This window comes from Macaca nemestrina, chromosome 5 (assembly GCF_043159975.1).
Source record: "Macaca nemestrina isolate mMacNem1 chromosome 5, mMacNem.hap1, whole genome shotgun sequence".
NCBI classification, from domain to species: Eukaryota; Metazoa; Chordata; class Mammalia; order Primates; family Cercopithecidae; genus Macaca; species Macaca nemestrina.
In genome coordinates, this window is record NC_092129.1 from 16,997,405 (window position 1) to 17,019,654 (window position 22,250).

General features: G+C 40.5%; 1 protein-coding gene and 1 pseudogene across 1 annotated transcript; one reads left to right on the forward strand and one right to left on the reverse strand.

The window, feature by feature from the left end:
- Nucleotides 1-11,659: 11,659 nt before the first annotated feature.
- Nucleotides 11,660-16,062, forward strand: LOC105499730 (ret finger protein like 4B). The gene is made up of 3 exons (XM_011772501.2): nt 11,660-11,918; nt 13,970-14,098; nt 14,380-16,062. The coding sequence occupies exon 3, from the start codon at nt 14,467-14,469 to the stop codon at nt 15,259-15,261; it is 795 nt and encodes a 264-aa protein (XP_011770803.2). The 5' UTR covers nt 11,660-11,918; nt 13,970-14,098; nt 14,380-14,466; the 3' UTR covers nt 15,262-16,062.
- Nucleotides 16,063-18,790: 2,728 nt separating this feature from the next.
- On the reverse strand, nt 18,791-19,662 carry LOC105499729 (small ribosomal subunit protein uS2-like; annotated as a pseudogene).
- Nucleotides 19,663-22,250: the final 2,588 nt, after the last annotated feature.

Sequence of the window (22,250 nt, forward strand, 5' to 3'; positions counted from 1 at the left end):
ATCTCACTTTGAAGAGGAGAAAAATCAGTGATTTCGTTTAGTCCCTTGAGTAATGAGAGCTGTGGGTGGTCACAGTTAGAGGTTTGAAGCCTCCTCTAACTCTACAGGAGCTGGATTGTACTAAAATGTCAGATCAGTCTGGAGGGGAAATGAATCACTAGAACAGCTGAAATGCAGACTTTTTGCTGTGTTCTCCCTTACCTAAGGGACAGCCATGGCTTTGCAACCATTAACTTTCCTTGAAAAGGAATTCAGACTGCCTCTGAAAGATCTGCAGAGCTGTGAAGGCTGAAAACCAAGTTATTCTTGCAAAGGTCTTTAAGTAAAACCGGCTGCTAAAAAACAACAACAAAACTACCCTTCCCTTGACTTAGTCAATTTAAAAAATTGTAATGGAGCCTTCTTAGCTTTTAAATTGAGGGACAAGTGGGTAAGAACAAACCAGAATCAAATAGTATAGCAGGAGTTCCTTCTTCCTTTTCTTTCAATGCCCTTGCTTTCTCCCCACTACGCTGCCAGAACTCCTACGTCTTTTTAGAGGCTTTTGTTTTCTAGGGACTGAATTCTTTTTTTTTTTTTTTTTTTTTTTTTTTTTTGAGACGGAGTCTCGCTGTGTAGCCCAGGCTGGAGTGCAGTGGCCAGATCTCAGCTCACTGCAAGCTCTGCCTCCCGGGTTTTTACGCCATTCTCCTGCCTCAGCCTCCCGAGTAGCCGGGACTACAGGCGCCCGCCACCTCGCCCGGCTAGTTTTTTGTATTTTTTAGTAGAGACGGGGTTTCACCGTGTTAGCCAGGATGGTCTCGAACTCCTGACCTCGTGATCCGCCCGTCTCGGCCTCCCAAAGTGCTGGGATTACAGGCTTGAGCCACCGCGCCCGGCCTTTTTTTTTTTTTTTTTTTTGAGACGGAGTCTCGCTCTGTCACCCAGGCTGGAGTGCAGTGGCCAGATCTCAGCTCACTGCAAGCTCCGCCTCCCGGGTTCACGCCATTCTCCTGCCTCAGCCTCCCGAGTAGCTGGGACTACAGGCGCCTGCCACCTCGCCCGGCTAGTTTTTTGTATTTTTAGTAGGGACAGGGTTTCACGGTGTTAGCCAGGAAGGTCTCCATCTACTGACCTTGTGATCCGCCCGTCTCGGCCTCCCAAAGTGCTGGGATTACAGGCTTGAGCCACCGCGCCCGGCGGGACTGAATTCTTACTTCCCTGCTCAAGGGATCATCTCAACTTGTTATTCTCATTAGAGTAATTTTTACAAGACCGTGTTTATCATATTAGGAACAAATGTGTTTGGAATTGGGGTGCTTTAAGCTCTCTTTTAATGCACAGTGTTTTTCGGCAGCTGGCTAACTCCTAGCAAACTTGGCCTTACGAGAGGTCACCAGAATTAGGTACTAGGACTATGTACAAACCATGCACTAGGCACAGTTTATAAACACCTATTACATTGAAACCCACCCAGTATTCAGTTAGTAGTATGGGTGATTTGGTGAATTAAATCCATAATAAAATCCTATCAAAATCTCTCCCTCCCCTCTGATCTATCAGAACTGCTAAAGAGCTCAGCTAACAAGCCTGTGTGTGGCAGTTCAGTGTTATGCACAGTCTGCTTTCTTTGGTCTTACTGTTGCAGAGAAATGGCAGGAAGTTAGGTATAAGGATTAAAAATAGGAGCATATAGACCAAATGTAGGCTGTTGACCTTTAAAAAAACTGATGCCTAATCATACTAGAAGAATGTTACGTTATAAAAGAAACAAGTGTTTCTTTTATAAGTGAAACAGATCTACATGAATGCTTTCTTTTCTTCCACATATACATAATTTAGTCATCTCAATTAGAGTTTTTTGCTTTGGGGTTTGATTTAAAAAAAACCAGAATGTCTTTTTGTCTGTTCTCCCTGATGCCAAGAAATTGATTACAGATTTTATAAACTGGTTTTCCTCAGTGAGGAAATTTCTTGTCTACTTTTAGCCCCCATTCCTAAAATCATCATCCCATGGATCTCCATGAAATGAACTGCATATGTGCACATCTCTGATTTGCATCTTTTCCTGATATTCATAAAACCTGCCACAAGTGAAAGGAAAGAAAGTGATGCTCATTGATTGGTTTCCTGCCCACCATCAAGGTCTGGGATCATAAATAAAGTCTGGGGCTCCACTTGCTGCAGAGACACAGTAGATGGCAGTGTGCAACACAGAAGTATGAGATTCCCGACTGTCTCAGCCTTGGATGGGCAACTGACTGGGAGGAGGTTGAATCTCTGGGCATGGATGCTGTTTTTCCAGCCTCGTCAGAGAGAGAGGTTGTCTTCCTAGGAAATGCTTTTTTCTGCATAAACTTGGTTTTGCTGATTCAATCAACTGCAGTTATTTGGGCTACTTTGGCACCAAAGAATGTTAAGCTTCTTTAAGTCTGAAAAATGTCTGTGCTTCAAAACTCTACTTAAATGCATAAAATAATCTTTCACTTATATGATATGCTAACCTCCTTGTGCTTCATATTCTATTAATTTTATTAAAACAAGATCACTCTGGATAACCTACAGATAAGCACTCTGGACATTTCATAAGCACATGTTGGATATACCAGGACTTGGTGGTTTTTCAGCATCATAGGTGGACCCCCATGAGTACCCACATGAGTACCCCCATGTAATCTCAAAGACCACATTTAATTAGGTGACTCTGTTGGATATTTTAAATCATTTAAATATTTCTGCATAATATTTTCCCCAAAATTTAGTAGTAATTCCTCTATAGCCTTAAAATATATTTAAACTTTTTTTTTTTTAATTATAGAAGGTATAGGCGACTGGGGTCATTTTGCTGAATATTAAAATTACTTTCTTATTATAATAAACCATTTATACATTGATAGTTATTATTAAACATTAGCAAAGGAGACCTTACTTAGCACCAGTAACAGATATTTTTAAAAAGAGAATTTTCCTAGAAGAAGAGGTCTCAGAGGAAAGGAGATATGTTGTTTACAAATCATGTACAGCACTTAATTACACTGAGATTTAATCATTTCAATAAACACACACTCACACACATTTTCTCAAGCCTTCTCTCCTGGCTGGATTTGTGTCTTCAGATTGGGGGCTTTGCTCTGATCTCTATTTTACAGTGTTTAGCCTGCCTAGACTTTCCTACTTGGACTAATGTGCTCCACTGTATTTATCTTTCCAGACCTCTTGTTCGTTTAGATTTCAGAGTTCTGTCCAATTCCGTGGTCTCTTGGAATTCCCAGCTTTGGCTTTTCCTGGCCTGACTCATTCTGCTGGCACCCAAGGCTGGCCCAGTTAGGCTGAGCCACTGGGCATTTTCAGAGTTGCCACCATTTGACTAGAGGTCTTGGAATTCCAAACTTGGGTTGTTGATTGCAGGGTTCTCCTTCCTCAGTGTCTGAGACACAGGCTTTTGGTGATTGCCTTTCCCCTTGCTTTAAATGCTGGTGTTTCTCAGGGCTCTTACTCTAGGCCCTCCTTTCTCACTCTGCACAGTTTTCCTGGGCTGTCTCAACCACTTTTCTGGCTCCCAGTTGCCATTTCACTTCCATGCTGATCACTTCCAAGTCCTTGTCTGTAGCCTAGATCCCTTGCCTGACCTTCAGAATTGTAGGCCCTCACATCTATAAACACTGACATGTCTCACTGGCACTTCCATGAGACCAACATTTCACGTTTTGTTTTCCCCACATATTGTTCTTCCTGCTTATCCCACTGATTCAGCATCCATATCTGTGTCTAGGCCAGAAATCTCATATTCATTCTTGATTTCTTTTTCTTCCTCCAAAGAATGACTAAATCCTGTTGATTCTGGCTCCTAAATATATTGGGGAACTATTGAAATTTTTTTTCCACCAGTTTCTTCTGCTGTTTCCTTCTATCAGGCCACCATCATCTTTTACTTGGATCTCTGCAACAGCCTTCTAACTGATCTCCTTGACTTCAGTCTTGCTCCTTTGCAATCCACTTCCCATGCTGAAACTGAATTATATCCTTTGAATGCTCGTTTGGCCATGTTTTTTCTTGCTTAAAAAACCAAAAAACTCTTCTATGGCTTACTTCCCTAGCTCTGACTCTTTCTTCTCAACCATTAGGCCTCTACCTGGATTCCATTTTTTCTCCCTCTCTCTCTTTGTTGTTTTTTTTTTTGAGACAGAGTCTTGCTGTGTTGCCCACGCTGGAGTGCAGTGGCCCGATCTTGATTCACTGCAACCTCCACCTCCTGGGTTCAAGTGATTCTCCTGCCTCAGTCTCCTGAGTAGCTGGGACTTCAGGTGTGCGCTACCATGTCTGGCTAATTTTTGTATTTTTAGTAGAGATGGGGTTTCACCATGTTAGCCAGGCTGGTCTCAAACTCCTGATCTCAGGCAATCCACCTGCCTCAGCCTCCCAAAGTGCTGGAATTACAGATGTGAGCCACCGCACCCGGTTGATTCCATTTTCTCTTAATACTTATCCTGACCCTTTCAAGCTTTCGCAAAGCACTCTTTCATCTACTCTATAGCATGATGTGCTTTCCCTACTATAACATTTACAGAACATGTTACATTTGCTAGTTTACTTGTCTCTAACCCCCACTAGTCTGCAAGTTCAGGAACTATACTTAGCGTGCTCATCTATTTTATATCTATTACTTAGGAAATTGCCTCAAATATTGTAGGGACATGGGATACAGGGGTATAGTAGTGTATTATTTGTGGTAATAATACATGAAGAAATAAACTCATTGCAAATTATCAATGCATAATACTTGTTGGACACTTCCCATAGGACAGTTAGGGTGATGGGTAATTGGAGTTGTGTTAGTGTGGGAGGAAGGCTTGGTTAGAAAAATAAAGCTATAGCAATTATCTTGAATCCATTCCATTCATGTAGGATAGGTTCATTAACACTGGTTTGAAAGGTCTTTGATGATTTTAAGAAATAAACACTACTTGTATGGAGGTTCTGGAAAGAGAATGTCTGAAACAAGTCAAAATACAATCTCCTTTGTTATTTATATGTAGATGTGATTAAAAAGGTATATATGTAACCAGCAGTTCATTGCAACATACTATAGACAGTCTTGACTACTTCACAACATTATTTCCCTTCTCATATACTAGTCTTATCTCCCTTCATCATGCTATAACATAAAGGGCATCGGCTGTGTCATTCCATGATTTTTTTCTGGAGAGGATCTTACTACTTAGCAGAGTACCTCGAAGATAGTAGACACTCAATAGATGTTCATGTGCTCTTGGATGTTGCTGGCTTTCCTGTAACTTCTGAAGAATATTTATTTTGATTAGTTTATTTTGCCTAACATCCTGACAATAGGCAGCATGCTACTAAGATGATGTGTTGTGTTTACATGATAGTTAATTGAAAGATTTCACTGCATAGTTGAAAGATTTGACTCTCTCTACTAAGTTCACAGGACTGTGCTGACTCTGCTAATTAGTTATTATCTTTTCTTGTTTTGCAATAATACCATGCTAAGGAACTCATTAATAGAATTTTTAAAAAGCTGAAGAGTTAGTCAGGCAGAGAAGTACTGACAAGGACATTTAAAAGTATAGCAAAAGATCAGGCACAGTAGATCATCATGCTGTAATCTCAGCATTTTGGAAGGACGAGGCAGGCAGATTGCTTGAGGCCAGGAGTTTGAGACCAGCCTGGCCAATATGGTGAAATCCTGTCCCTACTAAAAATACAAAAATTAGCTGGGTGTGGTGGCACATGCCTGTAGTCCCAGCTGTTTTGGAGGCTGAGGCACGAGAATCACTTGAACCTGAGAGGCAGTGGTAACAGTGAGCTGAGATTGTGCCACTGCACTCCAGCCTAGGTGACAGAGTTAAACTCTGTCTTGAAAAAAAAAAAAAAGTATAGCAGTTCTAATGAATCATATCTGTTTCTTCAGTTAGGATGTAAAGTATCAGTAAAATACAAGATACGAACCAGGCATGGTGGCTCATGCGTATAATCTCAGTACCTTGAGAAGCTGCGGTGAGAGAATTGCTTGAGCCTAGGAATTTTAGACCAGCCTGGGTAAGACTCTGTCTCTACAGAAAATAAAGAAAAACTAGCTGGGTGTGGTGGCACACAACTGTGGCCCCAGCTACTCGGGAGGCTGAGGTGGAGGATCTCTTGAGCCCGGGAGATCGAGGTTGCAGTGAGCTGAGATTGCACCACTGCACTCCAGTCTGGGCAACAGAGTGGACCTGTCAAAAAAAAAAAAAAAAAAGATATAGTAGAAAACAAAGATGAGATTTGGGATTCTGGATTTCCAGGTTCATGGATGAAGTCTGATAAGTTGCTATGGCTGTCAAAATAGCATAGATTCATAGTTGCAAGAAGTTAAAAGGATTAGGTTAGCACCTGTTTCAATTAAACTTTGATGGAATTGAGTGTACAAAATAGAAAAATTATAACATACACTGTTTTAAACAAGATAGAAGTTTATTTCTGTCTCATGTGAAAGATGGCTAGAGGTAAGCAATCCAGACAGGTGTTAGTAACACATCAACGTGTTACTAACTTGGGGGTGGCACGAGTCTTAAATTCATTATCCAAGAGATTAAGATGATAATAGCACTGACCTCATGGAGCTAAGAGGATTTAATAATAAAAAACATATGAAGTACTTGAATAAACAGCTGGCACATATAACATGCTCAATAGGTGTTACATATTAACGTGAGGGAGCCTCAGATTACTCAAGTGATGAATAAATAGTAACTAACATTCTGATAACTTACATGGAGGAAGATGAGGGATCTATGAGAGGACATCATAGGAATTTCTCACCTAGTTTGGAGGCTCTGGGAACACTTTTCTGTGGAACTAATGCCCCAGATATATCTGAAAGATGAGTAGGTGTTAGTCGGGTGGCTGGCTGGGGATGGTTCCAATCAGAGAGAATTCACCTATCCTGGATTAAGAAGGGCACCAGAAAGGAGTGAAAGGAGGCTTTGTATCTGAATTTCAGATGACGAGGCTGGAAAGAAGCAAGGCCAGGGCCAGGAGAACCTGTTAGGGATTTGGGTTCTTATTTGGAGAGTAATGGGCAACCACCAATGAGGATCAATCGGTTGGAGGAGGAAGTTACCATGAGCCTGGATCTCTGTTTGCGTCCAGGGCTCCCGACCCCCAGGGGCTGATGCTCCCAGGTGGGACTGACTGTAGACAGCTTGCCTTGATGTATCTGGCATCCCAGAGTGGGGGTGGCGCTCCAGCCATTTTGAGAGATTCATAGTATGCATTTGATAACACATCGAACGCCAGAGAACTGGGTGGAAAGGAAGCTTATTTTGATTCACATTTCCTCACTCACACAAAAATGTTCCGAAAGCCCTAAACTAGAGGAGAGAATGTATGCATAATCTGACACTTGTATTTGGCTCTAGAAACCACAAATGTAAAGAGCTCAAGTGGCATGGTCGCTTGTGTGTCCGTATTCTGCACTCCTGAAATTCCCTTGGATTCACACTGCCCCCCTCTGGCCCCTGCTTGGGGTCTGGGACCTACCAGTGAAAGAAGGGTGGGCCCACTTGGGTAACTGAGCACTACTCATTTATTCCACTCATTTATGCTTACAGTGGTTGAAATTTACATAGGGACTCAGGTGAGAGCAAATTATTCTTGCAGATAACGTGCTGTAGATGTGGAAATCTGTTGTCGGTTCTCATACAGCTATGAGCACACCATGTGCATAAAATGCATGAACATTATTCAATTTTTTTTCTCAATATGTTTGACAAAAATTTAGAGGAACAAAAATAAGGGAGTTCATTAATAGAACTATAGTAGGAACTACTTGTTATCAAATATGTAATTATGGAGTCTAATCATCTCATCTCTGGTTTTTACTATAGTCTGTCCTCTAAAACAAGTGTGGAAGTGGAGCATTCTACATATCCTAAGTGCCAAAAATATTCTCTTCATGAAATTCACCAAATCTGCAAAAACCAGCTCTTTTTGAAGAGAAGAGCCAGGGAACTCCATTAGTAGGCTTTGATGGCATTAATAATTCAGAGAGGTGCCAGCTATCTTCTTTGAGATAGACGGAAGGGTTCCTTTTAATGTATAACCAGGCAGTAGAGAGGAGAGGACCTGGGTTAGAGAGAGGAGGTTGCAAGCCAGCACCTGTCCCACACCAGGGAATGGAAGCTAATTGTGAAAAGCTGCCCCACTACAGCTGCTGCCTTTTGAAAAATGCAAACTGTGTTTTGAGCAAACATATCATCCGCTTGTAAGTATCTTAGATTCCTGACAGATCTGATTATTCCCTCCTCCCCACTAGTGGCTTCATCTTATCTAATTAGCGTGTGTGAAAGTTGATTTCTTTTTTAATCAGGACGCTATGGAAGCAAAATTAATTTGTGATTTAATCTTAACTCATGGAAGCATTAATGATAATTAAAAATTATTCTAAAAATTAAAAAAATTTTCATGCACATTTTTGATATGTTGTCATGAGAGTATTAAGATATCACAGATAAGTGGCTTCCAATATTTCCAGCACTTGAAAATTTTAAAAAATGATGCTTCTCTCTGAATTCAGTATTCCTGTAGTAATGGAGAATCTGGGAATCAAAGCGAGTATTTCTGTTAAAAAAAATTATTTCTCCTGGCAGACAAAAGCTTAGTAGCATGAAGTTAGTGTATGGTCAGGTCACAGTCAGAGCTGGCTGAAAAATGTAAAAATCAATAAGAAATGATGCTTTTTTGTTATTATCAAACATCTGTTGAGGACCTAGTAGGTGTTATTCAGTGATAGTGAAAAACCTGATTTGGAATCATAACTGCAGTTAAATAAATTAAATGAAAAAGTGAAAAAACCTCATCATTATTGGAAAAAGGAGAGAAAATGTTCCATATTTAGCCATATCATATGTATTAGTTTTGAGATGGCAGAAGCCAAACCAAAAGATGGCTGGATGCATCATTAGAGTTTTTGGTTATGAAGGAACTAAGATTTGCTGCTGTCACTTAGAGTTATAGAATTTGTAGTAGAGCAATGATCTGTGAATAGGTTAGAGAGGTCCTGGAGGTCCCTGAGACACTTTTAGGGAATCTGCAGAATCCTCCCTTTTCCAACTAAACATCTGTGGGAAGCCCCATTTTTTCCCACATATTTAAATCAAAGCAACACATGACAACAGGTTCAGCAAAAGTAGATGTAAGAATCCAGATGTCTTTTATTAAGCAAAAATTACAGTTTTGCAAACATTCAAAACAATGGAACTCTTCTAAGTAAGTGTTTTTGTTTTAGAAAATAGTTATTTGTTTAAATAAAACTATATTATTTATGTTAACATAATGATTTTATTTTAATTAGTGAAATAGAGCTTTAAAAAATTCTCAGTTTGAATTTCTAATATTGTAAATATGAAGAAATATAATTCATACGAACAAAAAGCTTTTTGGAGTTCTCATTTATGTATAAGAGTGCAAATGATAGCACCTTACGCCTGTAAGAATAATTTTTTTTTTTTTTTTTTTGAGACGGAGTCTCGCTCTGTCGCCCAGGTTGGAGTGCAGTGGAGTGACCTTGGCTCACTGCAACCTCCACCTCCCAGGTTCAAGCAATTCTCTGCCTCAGCCTCATGAGTAGCTGGAATTACAGGTGCCCGCCACCACACCTGGCTAATTTTTGTATTTTTAGTAGAGATGGGATTTTGGCATCTTGGCCAGGCTGGTCTTGAACTCCTGACCTTGAGATTCACCCGCCTTGGCCTCCCAAAGTGCTGGGATTACAGGCATGAGAAAAAAAATAAAAATAAAAATAAGAAAGAGAAAAGATAACAAATGCTGGCAAAGATATGAAGAAAAGAGAAACCTTGTACACCATTGGTGGGAATGTAAATTAGCACAGCTATTATGAAAACTAGTATGGGGGCTCTTCAAAAAACTAAAAATAGAGCTACCATGTGATCTAGCAATTCTACTTCTGGATATATAACCAAAGAAAAGAAAATCAGTACATTGAAAAGATATCTGCTCTCCTATGTTCATAACAGCATTATTCACAATAACCAAGATATGGAATTAACCTATATTCATCAATGATGAATGCATAAAGAATCAGGATATTCCTCAATGGATGAATACATAAAGAAAACATGGTACATGTGCACGATGGAATACTATCGAGTCGTAAGAAATGCTATCATTTTCAACACTATGGAACCTGGAGGACATTATGTTGAGTGAAATAAGCTGGCACCGAAAGCAAATACTGCATGATTTCACCTATATGTGGAATGGAAAAAAACATAAAAAAATTGAACTCATGGAAGCACGGAGTAGAATTGTGGCTACCGGGTACTGGGATAGAAAGAAGACTGAAATGGGGGAGATGTTGGTTAAAGGGTACAAAATTTTCAGGCAGACAGAAGGAATATACTTCGGAGATCCATTGTACATCATGGTGGATATAATTAATGATAATGTATAGCATACCTAAAAATTGCTAAGAGAATAGATTTTGAATATTCTTGTGATAAAATGATAAGTATGTGAAGTGACAGATATGTTAATTGGTTTAATTTAATCATTTCACAGTGTATACATACATCAGACAATTAAAAAATAAATGGTAATTCTGGGTAAAGAATACATCTGTTTATACTATTCCTACAAATTTTCTGTGTCTAAAATTATTTCAAAATAAAAAGAAAGAAAAAATGATATTTTTGAATAATTAAAAAAGAGAGTGTAAGGATTCTTGAGATTAAAATAAAAATAAAAATGGAAGAAATAAAGGATATTTTTGCTGAATGATTTTTAAAAAGAGTTTAAAGGGTCCTGAGATTACAATTTAAAAAGTTTGAGCTCCTAACCTTATGTGATCTGCCCACCTCGGCCTCCTGCAGTCCCAGCTACTGGGGAGGCTGAGGCACGAGAATCACTTGAACCTGAGAGTTGGAGGTTGCAGTGAGCCAAGATCAAGCCACTGCACTCCAACCTGGGAGACAGAGCAAGATTGTGTCACCAAAAAAAAAAAAAAAAAAAAAAAAAAAAAAAAAGCTTGAGACCTGCTCCTGCAAGTATTTAACTCACAGAAATGGAGATAGCACCAGGTAAAAATGAAGTAAAAGCTGTGTAAGCTGTGTGTTCGGCCTTGCAGAACAGGAAGCCTGAGAAAGGAGAGGTTATTTAGAATGCAGGTTATCTCGGGGAAAACGTATATTCCAGCGATCCTCTCTGCAATGGGACTTCATTCACCCTCCAAATACCTTTTTTGAAGTTTGTGTCTTAGCTTTCCTCTATTGTGACTTTTACTGCTCCTTCTGCTCTGAATACAGACACCATAAAATATACTGTTCATCCAAGAACACTTTTGAGAGTAAAAAATGGAATTATTAATAATTACAGGACAATAGCCTTGCCTGGCTGCCATCTTTCTTATCCTGTCCAGTAAGTACCCCTAAAAGTAGAATTGTTGAATCAAAGGACATGAAAACTGTTGTAGATCCTGTCCACTCATGATTATATCAGGAATAGGAACACCAATAATCACATTAGCCATGAGGTGATTAGGTTTCACAGTGAATTTCTGTATTTGATCTCCAACACATTTTGCTTTTTAAAGCTGAGTTCTGAAATTAGAAACAAGAGCAGATGGCAGTAGATTCACTTTAATTCAGAGAGTTATTAAGAAATTTTGAATTGTTTTACTATAAAATTTTAAGCGTGTTTTAATGTCGTCATAAACGGAAGGGTGGGTTGATGAGTTTACTCAGATTAGGGTGGTACAACCTTTGGGGCGGAGCCTCTGACTCTGGTTGGTTGGAGAATGTTTTCCAGGCCGTATAAAAATGCCGGTGTCTCGGCGCTGAAACTCAGAGAGGAGCAGAGGTCTGTAGAGGTAGAGGTGCCGGCTTCGGAACTTTCAGACTTCTGCTGGAAGTCTCCAAGTCAAGGTAAGTTACGCCTTCTGTTTAAGCTATTTCCAATGTCCTATTCTCTCTTTGGCTACAAACTGGTGTTTTCGAATACCTTTAACTATTTATTTTAGAGGAGAAAAAACTAGTTTTTTCCTGTGCCAGGGAACTTTCTTCACCTTTAACTATAACATTGCCGTTTAAATTTTTACATATGAACCTCAGGTCGCTCTTTGCATGAACTTGTATTTTTTTTTTTTTTCTTGAGACGGAGTCTCGCTCTGTCGCCCAGGCTGGAGTAAAGTGGCGCGATCTCGGCTCACTGCAAGCTCCGCCTCCCGGGTTCACGCCATTCTCCTGCCTCAGCCTCCCGAGTAGCTGGGACTATAGGCGCCCACAACCGCGCCCGGCTAATTTTTTGTATTTTTTAGTAGAGACGGGGTTCCACCATGTTAGCCAGGATGATCTTGATCTCCTGACCTCGTGATCTGCCCGCCTCGGCCTCCCAAAGTGCTGGGATTACAGGCGTGAGCCACCGCACCCGGCCGTGAACTTGTATTTTTGTGTGTTTTCAACTACACTGGATTTGCTGTTTTAAAATAGTTTCTTTTTATTTTCAGAATATTTCTTAAAGAATTCTGGGTTTTTGGCGGGGCGCCGTGGCTCGTGCCTGCACTTTGGGAGGCTGAGGTGGGTGGATCACGAGGTCAGGAGACCAGCCTGGCCAACATGGTGAAACCCCATCTCTACTAAAAATACAAAACTCAGCCGGAGGCCGAGGAAGGAGAATTGCTTGAACACGGGAGGCAGAGCTTGCAGTGGGCCGAGATCGTGCCACTGCACCCCAGCCTGGGGGACAGAGCAAGACTCTGTCTCAACAAAAACAAAAACAACGACAAAAAAAGGACTTTGCTTCGGGTTTTTACTTACATACACTTGACCACTTTTAGTAGTTGTGTCATAATTAACTGAATAATTTTATTATTGTTAGATAATTCGATTGTTCCTGATCATTTGGGATGGTAGTTAACACTGCAATGAACAACTTGTTAATAAGTGTAGCATTTTTTTTTTTTTTTTTTTGTAAAATTGTTTTCTTAGATACATTCCAAGGTGGGTTAGACAATTAGATTTCCAGCACCATGTTAAATTTCCCATTAAATTGAAAAAGATAACAGAATTTAAGAAAGAGGTAATCTCTGTCTGCCATCCAGGCACCATCAGATTGGAATGCTGATCAGGACTTGGAAGACAAAGTTTTATGTGGGCAGATACCCTGTCTATTACACACGTTTGTGTTTCCAGAGTCCAGTTGAGGCCAAGAGCACAGAAGGGTCTCAATAAGTATTTGTTGGAAAGAGATTAGAGATTATATTCTGGGATGTAGGACAGTTCTAGTAACTCAGGCTGGCCTCAGTGGTGTTCACTTCCTCTCTCTGGTAATGTTGATGCTGCTCCTCTTTCTGTCCCTCATTCTGTTACTACCGTCACCACTGAATGTGTGATTTGTGGGTTCTTGGTAAGAAGTTCTGCTAGTTACTGCTCAGTGTAAGCTCTTATTGGAGAATAGTCCTCTGTTCATATCGTCTCGAAGGTGCTGTCTAGCTTTGTGAGGCTGTCTTTGGGTCATGGGTCTAGCCAGGTCCAATATGCTGTGCCCAGCATGTCAGAGACAGCTCACTCAAAGAATGACAGTCATGGTGGGAAGTCCTCTGGGAGCACCAGAGGCTCTCAAGCTTTGGGAGCAGTTGGGGTAACTGGAGGGCATCTTCCTTGTCTGGAACATCTTTTTGGTTTGTATTGGCATGATTTTTTGGAGAAGTTTATGACAATTATATTTTTATTCACATTAATTCAAGCCTTAATTAGTTTTATTAGGGTGCTTTAAAGCATTTCATCTAATAACACTTTGTCCTTAAACTTGATTGGGCATCTCATTTTGCAGTGGATTTTGCTGGCTTTACTCACATGTAATTTTCCTGGAAATTCTGAGGGTTCCTTAGAGTCACTTTTCTGTGACGATTAATGTAGAATTGGCTTTATTTTCATGATTGAATTTAGACATGAAAATTCTTTTTCCTGAACTGCAGGTGATCTACAAAGAAATACTGAGTGGAGACTATACTGAGATTCTATTAAAGACTCACTTGAATTCAGCCCCCACTAGAAGAAACTTTGGCCAGAGCAACCAACACATCACCTGGAAGTCTTCAGACTAGGTAAGCTGCACTGTCTGAAAAGACAGTTTCCACTGCCCTATTCCTGTCTTGTGATTATCTAGAGTATGGAGAGTTTTGAAATCATTTTTATCACCATGACTACATTCTTGTGATTCTCTAGCAATTTAGTGTCACTTTCATACACAAGCTACAGAAATAATATTTAATTTTTGTTATTCTTAATTTCTTAGTTAATAAATTTATTGTTATTTATTACATAATATAATTCATTTATGCCAATAACTTATTTATTAATTTATGTTATTTAATCTTGGATTTAGAGTATTGAAGAGCTCCCAAGTGCTTCCAGAAGCCAATAAAGGATCATTTCAGTCTACTTCACGGCTAAGGAGTAACCCTTAAGTACCATGGCCCAAAACCTGCAAGCAGAGTTGTCCTGTCCAGTTTGCCTGGATTTTTTCTCCTGTCCCATTTCTCTCTCTTGTGCACACATTTTCTGCTTTGATTGCATCCAGAATTGGATCCTAGAAAACCATGATTTTAGAGCGATGTGCCCCTTGTGTCGAGATGTGGTGAAGGCACCTCCTTTGGAAGAATGGCAAGTGAGAGCCATAGCACTTATCGCCAAGCAGCATGACAACCGACTGGTGCAAACTCTGCACGTGAGGGAGGAGCTCCAGCGTTTTCGGGAAGATGTGACCCTGGATGCAGCCACTGCCAGCTCCCTCCTTGTCTTCTCCAGTGATCTAAGAAGCGCTCAGCGTGGGAAGATCCACCACGACCTGACAAAAGATCCTAGGCTGACCTGTGTCCTGGGTACTCCCTGCTTCTCCTCCGGCCGACATTACTGGGAGGTTACAGTGGGAGAGGTGAAGTCATGGTCCCTGGGCGTCTGCAAGGAGTCGGCTGACAGAAACAGCAGTGATTTATCCCCTGAGCATGGCTTCTGGATCATTAGCATGGAGGCAGGAGCAATCCATGCTAACACCGACCTGGAGAGAATTCCTGCAAGCCCTAGCCTTCGTCATGTGGGAATTTTCCTGGATGTTGACTTTGAAGAAATCCAGTTTTTCGATGTTGACAATAATGCCCACATCTATACCCATGATTCTTTCTTCTCTTTGGAGCCTTTGCGTCCATTCTTCTGTCTTGAGCTCTTGGGAGAAGGGGAGAGTGGCAACGTCCTGACCATCTGCCCATGAGAAAATCAGCCCTTCTTAGAAGCTTTCTAAGAGGTGAAAGAGAATTTTCGCCTGAGAAAGGTCAGCATGACTGAGGAAGGAATAATGTGCTACAGTGCAAAGACTTGGTAAATTTTTAAAGTAGATTTTGTAGACTTTGTAGCAAAACAATTTTTGGATTTTTGGGGTAAATTTTGTAGAATTTGTAGCTAGGTAACTGGGGTCTTTGGGGATGTTATTAAGTACTCTAAGCCTCAGTTTTCTGGTCTCTAGATGGGGATAATTGTATGTCAGTCAAACACCTGTGGTAATTAGACAATACTGTGGCTTCGTCTTATAGTAAATAACAAGTAGAGAAATATTAGATTGTAAGTAAAGTAGATATTAGGTTTTGTGGATAGACAATATCTTTTTCATTATTTCAAGCTATTTTGGGTAATTGCTGATAATGTCTGAGGAGGAAGAAAAATTAAACAGCCAGTGCGAGTTATTTTGTTTATATGGCATGAAATTTCAGAGAGACAAATAGGTACTTGGGAAGAACTAAGTTTTTTTCATTTTTATTTTTTTTGAAACACAGCCGCATACAGTTTCTCAAAAGACAAAGAACTTTGACCAAAATGTATTGTTAATGGTGATTCATATTCTTATGGGAAGTGTCATTTACCCATCTCAATAATTGGACTATTGTGATTTATAAGAATTGTTATCAACCATGTTAACTCTAACACATATTCATCAAAAATTGTTTTCAAGGTTGCATTTTGGATTTATTTTTTATTTGTAGAATTTACATTTTCTTGCAAATACATTTATAATGCACTGGATGTGTTCGTGTTTATGCTGTTTGGTCTGTCTCTCACATCAAGTCTGAAGTTGGTGCCCCTCTTCTCCCACCACATCTACATGGTCCCAGATTGTGATTTCCAATATCTCATCCTTATACTTTCATGATGACTCCTTTTCAAACTATTCAGGTCTCTTAGGGTTGTATTTTTTCTGATTTACTGAGTCAGCCACTTCTGAGATTACAACTGCCCCCAAAGGACTGGGGTCTGAGCATATTCTGGAATCTGCCTTTGACTTCTTTTCTAGAGAGACCAGAATTGTCGTTTCCCTTCCCTTTCCAACTTCACTGGGAGTAGGGAGATAGCCATTTTCTGCTTCTTATTCTCGTTTGATCTCTACAACTTTATTTCAGGGGACTCATTGCCCTTCCCTAACACTGGACAAAGTTTCAGGATACAAAATAAATGTACAAAAATCACTAGCATTCTTGTATACTAACAAGAGTCAAGCTGACAGCCAAATCAGGAATGAACTCCCATTCACAATTGCCACAAAAAGAATAAAATACCTAGGAATACAGCTAATTAAGGGAGGTGAAAGATCTCTATGAGAACTACAAACCACTGTTTAAAGAAATCAGAGATGACACAAACAAATGGAAAAACATTCCATGCTCATGAAAAGGAAGAATCAATATTGTTAAAATGGCCGTACTGTCCAAAGCAATTCACAGATTCAATGCTATTCCCATTAAACTACCACTGAGACTCCTCACAGAACTAGACAAAACTATTTTGAAATTTATATGGAACCAAAAAAGAACCTGAATAGCCGAGGCTATTTTTTAGCCAAGGCTAAGCAAAAAGAACAAAGCTGGAGACATCACAACACCCCACTTCAAACTACACTACAAGGCTACAGTAGTATAGTTTGTGTCACTACCAAAACAGCATGGTACTGGTACAAAAACAGACATATAGACCAATGAAACAGATTAGAGAACCCAGAAACAAGACCACATACCCACAACTATTCGATCTTTGACAAACCTGACAAAAACAAGCAATGGAGAAAGGATTCCTTTTTCAATAAACTGTACTGGGATAACTGGCTAGCCATATGCAGAAGATTGAAACCAGACCCGTTCCTTACATCACATACAAAAATCAACACAATATAGATGAAAGATTTAAATGTAAAACCCCAAACTATAAAAACCTTGGAAGACAATCTAGGCAATACCATTCAGGACATAGGCATGGACAAAGAGCTCATGATAAAGATGATGAGAAGCAATTGCAACAAAAGCAAAAATGGACAAATGGGATCAAATTAAACTAAAGAGCTTCTGCATAGCAAAAGAAGCTATCAACAGAGTGAACAGGCAACCTAAAGAATGAGAGCAAAGTTTTGCAAGCTATGCATCTGACAAAGGTCTAATATACAGTATCTATAAGGAACTTAAGTGTACAAGAAAAAACCAAACAACCATTAGAAAGTGGCAAAGGACACTAACAGAAGTTTTTCTAGAGAAGACATACATGTGGCCAACAAGCAGATGAAAATAAGCTCAACATCAATGATTATTAGAGAAATGCAAATCAAAACCACAGTGACATACCATCTCACACCAGTCAGAATGGCTATTATTAAAATATCAAAAAGTAACGGATGCTGGTGAGGTTGTGGAGAAAAAGGAATGCTTATATACTGTTGGTGGGGGTGTAAATTAGTTCAACCATTGTGGAAGCCAAAGTGGTGATTCCCCAAAGACATAACGACAGAAATACAGTACACTTTAAAAAAAAAAAAAAAAAGGAGACTGACTGGAGACAAAGGCTCTGCTCTTTTCGTAGGAAGCAAAATGACGAGATGTTGCTTTAAGGGCACAAATGATCTTAAACTTCAACTTTCAGATTTGCATCCAGGTGAAAATGTGAAAAATTCACATTAACAGGTATCAAGTATTTGTCACTTTCTGAGACATGTTACTTAAGCAACATCCCAGTTCTATGGCCTCCTCACTTGGTTCTGAAGTAGCATTGCCTGAAGATTGTTTCTATTTTCTTTATAAGTTTCCTCAGTAATGAGGGAGTAATTTCTGGGATTAGTGACCAGATCCACTCTTTACTGAACCTGTGGTCTCTTAGTGTGGGCAGATTATCTAGCTGTAAATGTTCTCCCTCAACAAGTGAAGACATTCCTTTTTAAGAAATTGCATTAGGGAGCAATTGCTTAGGTTTGTGGACAACCTTCCAAATCAATATAGCAAGGTGAAATGAATCTGTATTTCTTCCTAGGAGAATGATTTAAGTATCAAAGACTAAGAGAGGGCTTTGGAAAAATGGAAACATTCATGCCAAAAGTATCCTGTTTATGGTTTTGCCACTAAAGTTAACCACAAATTAGGATTGGAGGTTTTATCCAATTATGTTAGAAAAATTACTTGATTCAGTCTTTGTTCAGTTGAAGGAGTTGTGCTCAGTTGCAATGATCAGCTAACCTTTGTTGTAGCTAAAGTTAAACTAATTTTAATTAGTTTTTAATTGTTTAAGACGACATTTCAAATAAAATTTTTATTTTCCTATAAAAATGTTCTCCCTCTTTAAACTTTATTTTTCATAAATACTTATAATCATTCATGTGCTATATGCATATTTTGTGATTTTTTTGTGCTTCAGCCTTTTTTTTTTTTAGAAACTGGTATTTATTTTCCATTAACCTTATTTCTATATTGCTTAAGAGCCCATGCAAGGGCAACTTAAGACCATTCAGTGGTTGTTTTTACCCATTCAATGGCCTGAGACTGGAAGCTCAGACCAGTCTTCCATGGCAGGCTGAGCACTCCAGTTTTCAGTAGGGAACTGCTGAATAGTCACAGAGGGTACCTGCACGCCTTCAGACCAGTCTGCAACCTCAGGCTGCGTAGCAGCGAACTCAGCAGCTGAAGCAGTCCATTCACCCTGAAATTCCTCCTTGGTCAGAGCCTCTTCAGCAGCAGCCAGCTCTTTTTTAATCTCTTCAGGATCTCTGTAGGAGTAGAGATCAGGCATGACCTCCCACGGGTGTTCACGGGAAATGGTGCCACGCATGCACAGAACTTCCTGAGCCGGCATCCACCGCATCAAATCCACTGAGTGAGCTCCCTTGTTGTTGCATGGGATGGCAATGTCCACATAGCGCAGAGGAGAATCTGTGTTACAGAGCAGTGGTAGGTAAGTTAACATAAGATGCCTCTGTGAGAGGCTGGTGGTCAGCCCTGGGGTCAGTAACCACAAGAAGCCATGGCTTCTAGAAAGCTGCCTGGATCTGGTTAGTGAAGGTTCCAGGAATGAAGCGGCCAACAATTGGAGTGACTCCAGTAGCAGCAGCAAACTTCAGCACGGCCCTCTGGCCGGTATTCCTGGAGGATATAACACTGACATCTGCAGCATTTTCAATGGCAACAGTGGCGTGAGCTGTCAGCAGAAGCTTCTCCCAGGTCGTCTTCAGATTTATGTTGTAGATGCCATCACTTTTACTTTTACAGATGTACTGTTCCATCTGGAAGTCAAGATTGGTGCCGCCTAAGTGGGCTCCTGCTGCAAGGACATCCTCCTCCTTCGTTTGCAGGACATCAAGGGCTCCGGACATTGTGAAAGTTTCCCTTTAAGTTACGAGAGGGATCCAGAACAACGCCGTATGGGCCCCTCTGTGTACCCACAGAAACGCTTCAGACTTTTTTAACCAGCTAATAAATGCATGGGTCCAATATTTAAAATGCCACATAATGAAACTGTTTCCTGACACTCCCCATTTATTCATTCTTCCCGAAAATGACTCCTGTTACCAATTGCTTGAGGATTCTTCCAAAGGTATTCTATATGTGTATATATATGCATGTATTTCACCTATATATACATTTAGTACTGCATATACATTATTTTGCACATTGTTTTCGCTTGAGGAGATTGACTTCAAACAGTCTTTTTTCAGGACTCAGATAATACTTTTTGTGTTATATTTATCAACTTAGTCAATTCTGTGCAAACAATTCTCAATCAGATTCATAAGCATACATTTTCCCTTAAGTTTTTCCAGGAAGTCATTAACCTCTCACTCCAAAATGCATGACATCATAGCTGCCATCAAAGGACTTCTAGAAGATCTAATTACTACAAAATAACAGTAAAATCAGATTGACCTCAAACCCTCTATCTTTCAAAAAAGAAATAATTTTGTTTTTCAAGCATTGTTATCGGGTATAGTAAAAATGATTTTTTGTTTGTTTATTTTTTTTTATTTATTTATTTTTTTATTTTATTTTTTTTTTTTTGAGACGGAGTCTCGCTCTGTCGCCCAGGCTGGAGTGCAGTGGCGCGATCTCGGCTCACTGCAAGCTCCGCCTCCCGGGTTCACGCCATTCTCCTGCCTCAGCCTCCCGAGTAGCTGGGACTACAGGCGCCCACAACCGCGCCCGGCTAATTTTTTGTATTTTTAGTAGAGACGGGGTTTCACCGTGATCTCGATCTCCTGACCTTGTGATCCGCCCGCCTCGGCCTCCCAAAGTGCTGGGATTACAGGCGTGAGCCACCGCGCCCGGCCTTGTTTGTTTATTTTGAGACAGAATCTTTCTCACTCTGTCGCCCAGGCTGGAGTGCAGTGGTGTGATGTCAGCTCACTGCAACCTCCACCTCCCAGGTTCAAGCAATTCTCTTGCCTCAGCCTCCCAATCAGATGGGATTACAGGTGCGCACCACCACACCCAGTTAATTTTTGTATTTTTGTAGAGACAGGGGTTTGCCATGTTGGCCAGGCTGGTCTCAAACTCCTGACCTCAAGTGATCTGCCCGCCTGGGCCTCCCAAAGTGCTGGGATTACTGGCGTGAGCCACCGTGCCCAGTCTGCAGGTTATACCTCCTTAATGTTACAAATTGATGAAGATTAAGTAAATAAACCTCAGCAATGACTACTACATATATTTAAACAGATCTACTTTTGCGTCTCATAATCACTGAGCAACCATTTGAGCTTTATTCTTCTTTTCTTCCTTTTTTGATAATGCTGGCAGAAATGATAAACTAATAGCATCTGACCTTCACAAACTAGGCAGAGTTTCAAAAACAAGGTGACTCATTACATTTGTCCGGATAATTTTTTGAATCCCCATATTTTCTCACGCTGGCACAATTTTGCTTCAAATGCATCATGGGATAGATGAGACAACAGGAAGCGATAGGCTTTCCCTATTCAGTGAGTCAGGCAGTAACCAAGAGATTAATGTGGATGAATTCAGGGCTCATGAAGGCATCATTTCTCATCAAATGGAACTGTACCCTGCTAGAGGGAAGTCTGAATAGGTGTGATCTAATCCAGAGGTTCCAAGTGATGTGACCCACAATGCTGTCACCACTACCTCCCTCTTTGCCCTCGCTAACGACCTAAGGTGTGTCCACTGTGGAAAAATCTTTCTGTTACTGGAAACGGATCTCCATCCAGACTCTAAGAGAGGGTTCTTGGACCTCGTGCAAGAAAGAATTTGAGGCAAGTCCATAGAGTAAAGTGAAAGCAAGTTTATTAAGAAAGTAAAGGAATAAAGAATGGGGGCCGGGCACGGTGGCTCACGCCTGTGATCCCAGCACTTTGGGAGGCCGAGGCAGGCGGATCACGAGGTCAGGAGATTGAGACCATCCTGGCTAACACGGTGAAATTCCGTCTCTACTAAAAATACAAAGAAGTTAGCCGGGCGTGGTGGCGGGCACCTGTAGTCCCAGCTACTCCGGAGGCTGAGGCAGGAGAACGGCGTGAACCCGGGAGGCGGAGCTTGCAGTGAGCCGAGATCGCGCCACTGCACTCCAGCCTGGGCGACAGAGCGAGACTTGTCTCAAAAAAAAAAAAAAAAAAAAAAAGTTTACTCCATAGGTAGAGCAGCCTTGAGAGCTCCTGGTTGGCCATTTTGATGGTATTTTCTTGATTATGTGCTAAACAAGAGATGGATTATTCGTGAGTTTTCCAGGAAAGGGGTGGGCAATTCCCAGAACTGAGGGTTCCCCCCATTTTAGACCATATAGGATGACTCCCTGACCTTGCCATGGCATTTGTAAACTGTCATGGTGCTGGTGGGAGTGTCTTTTAGCATGCTAATATATTATAATTAGCATATAATGAGCATTGAGCACGACCAACGGTGACTTTCATCACCATTTTCATTTTGGTGGGGTTTGGCCGGCTTCCTTATAGCA

Coding starts and splice junctions, on each gene's coding strand:
- LOC105499730 (XM_011772501.2), top strand. CDS start 14,467: ATGGCCCAAAACCTGCAAGCAGAGTTGTCCTGTCCAGTTTGCCTGGAT.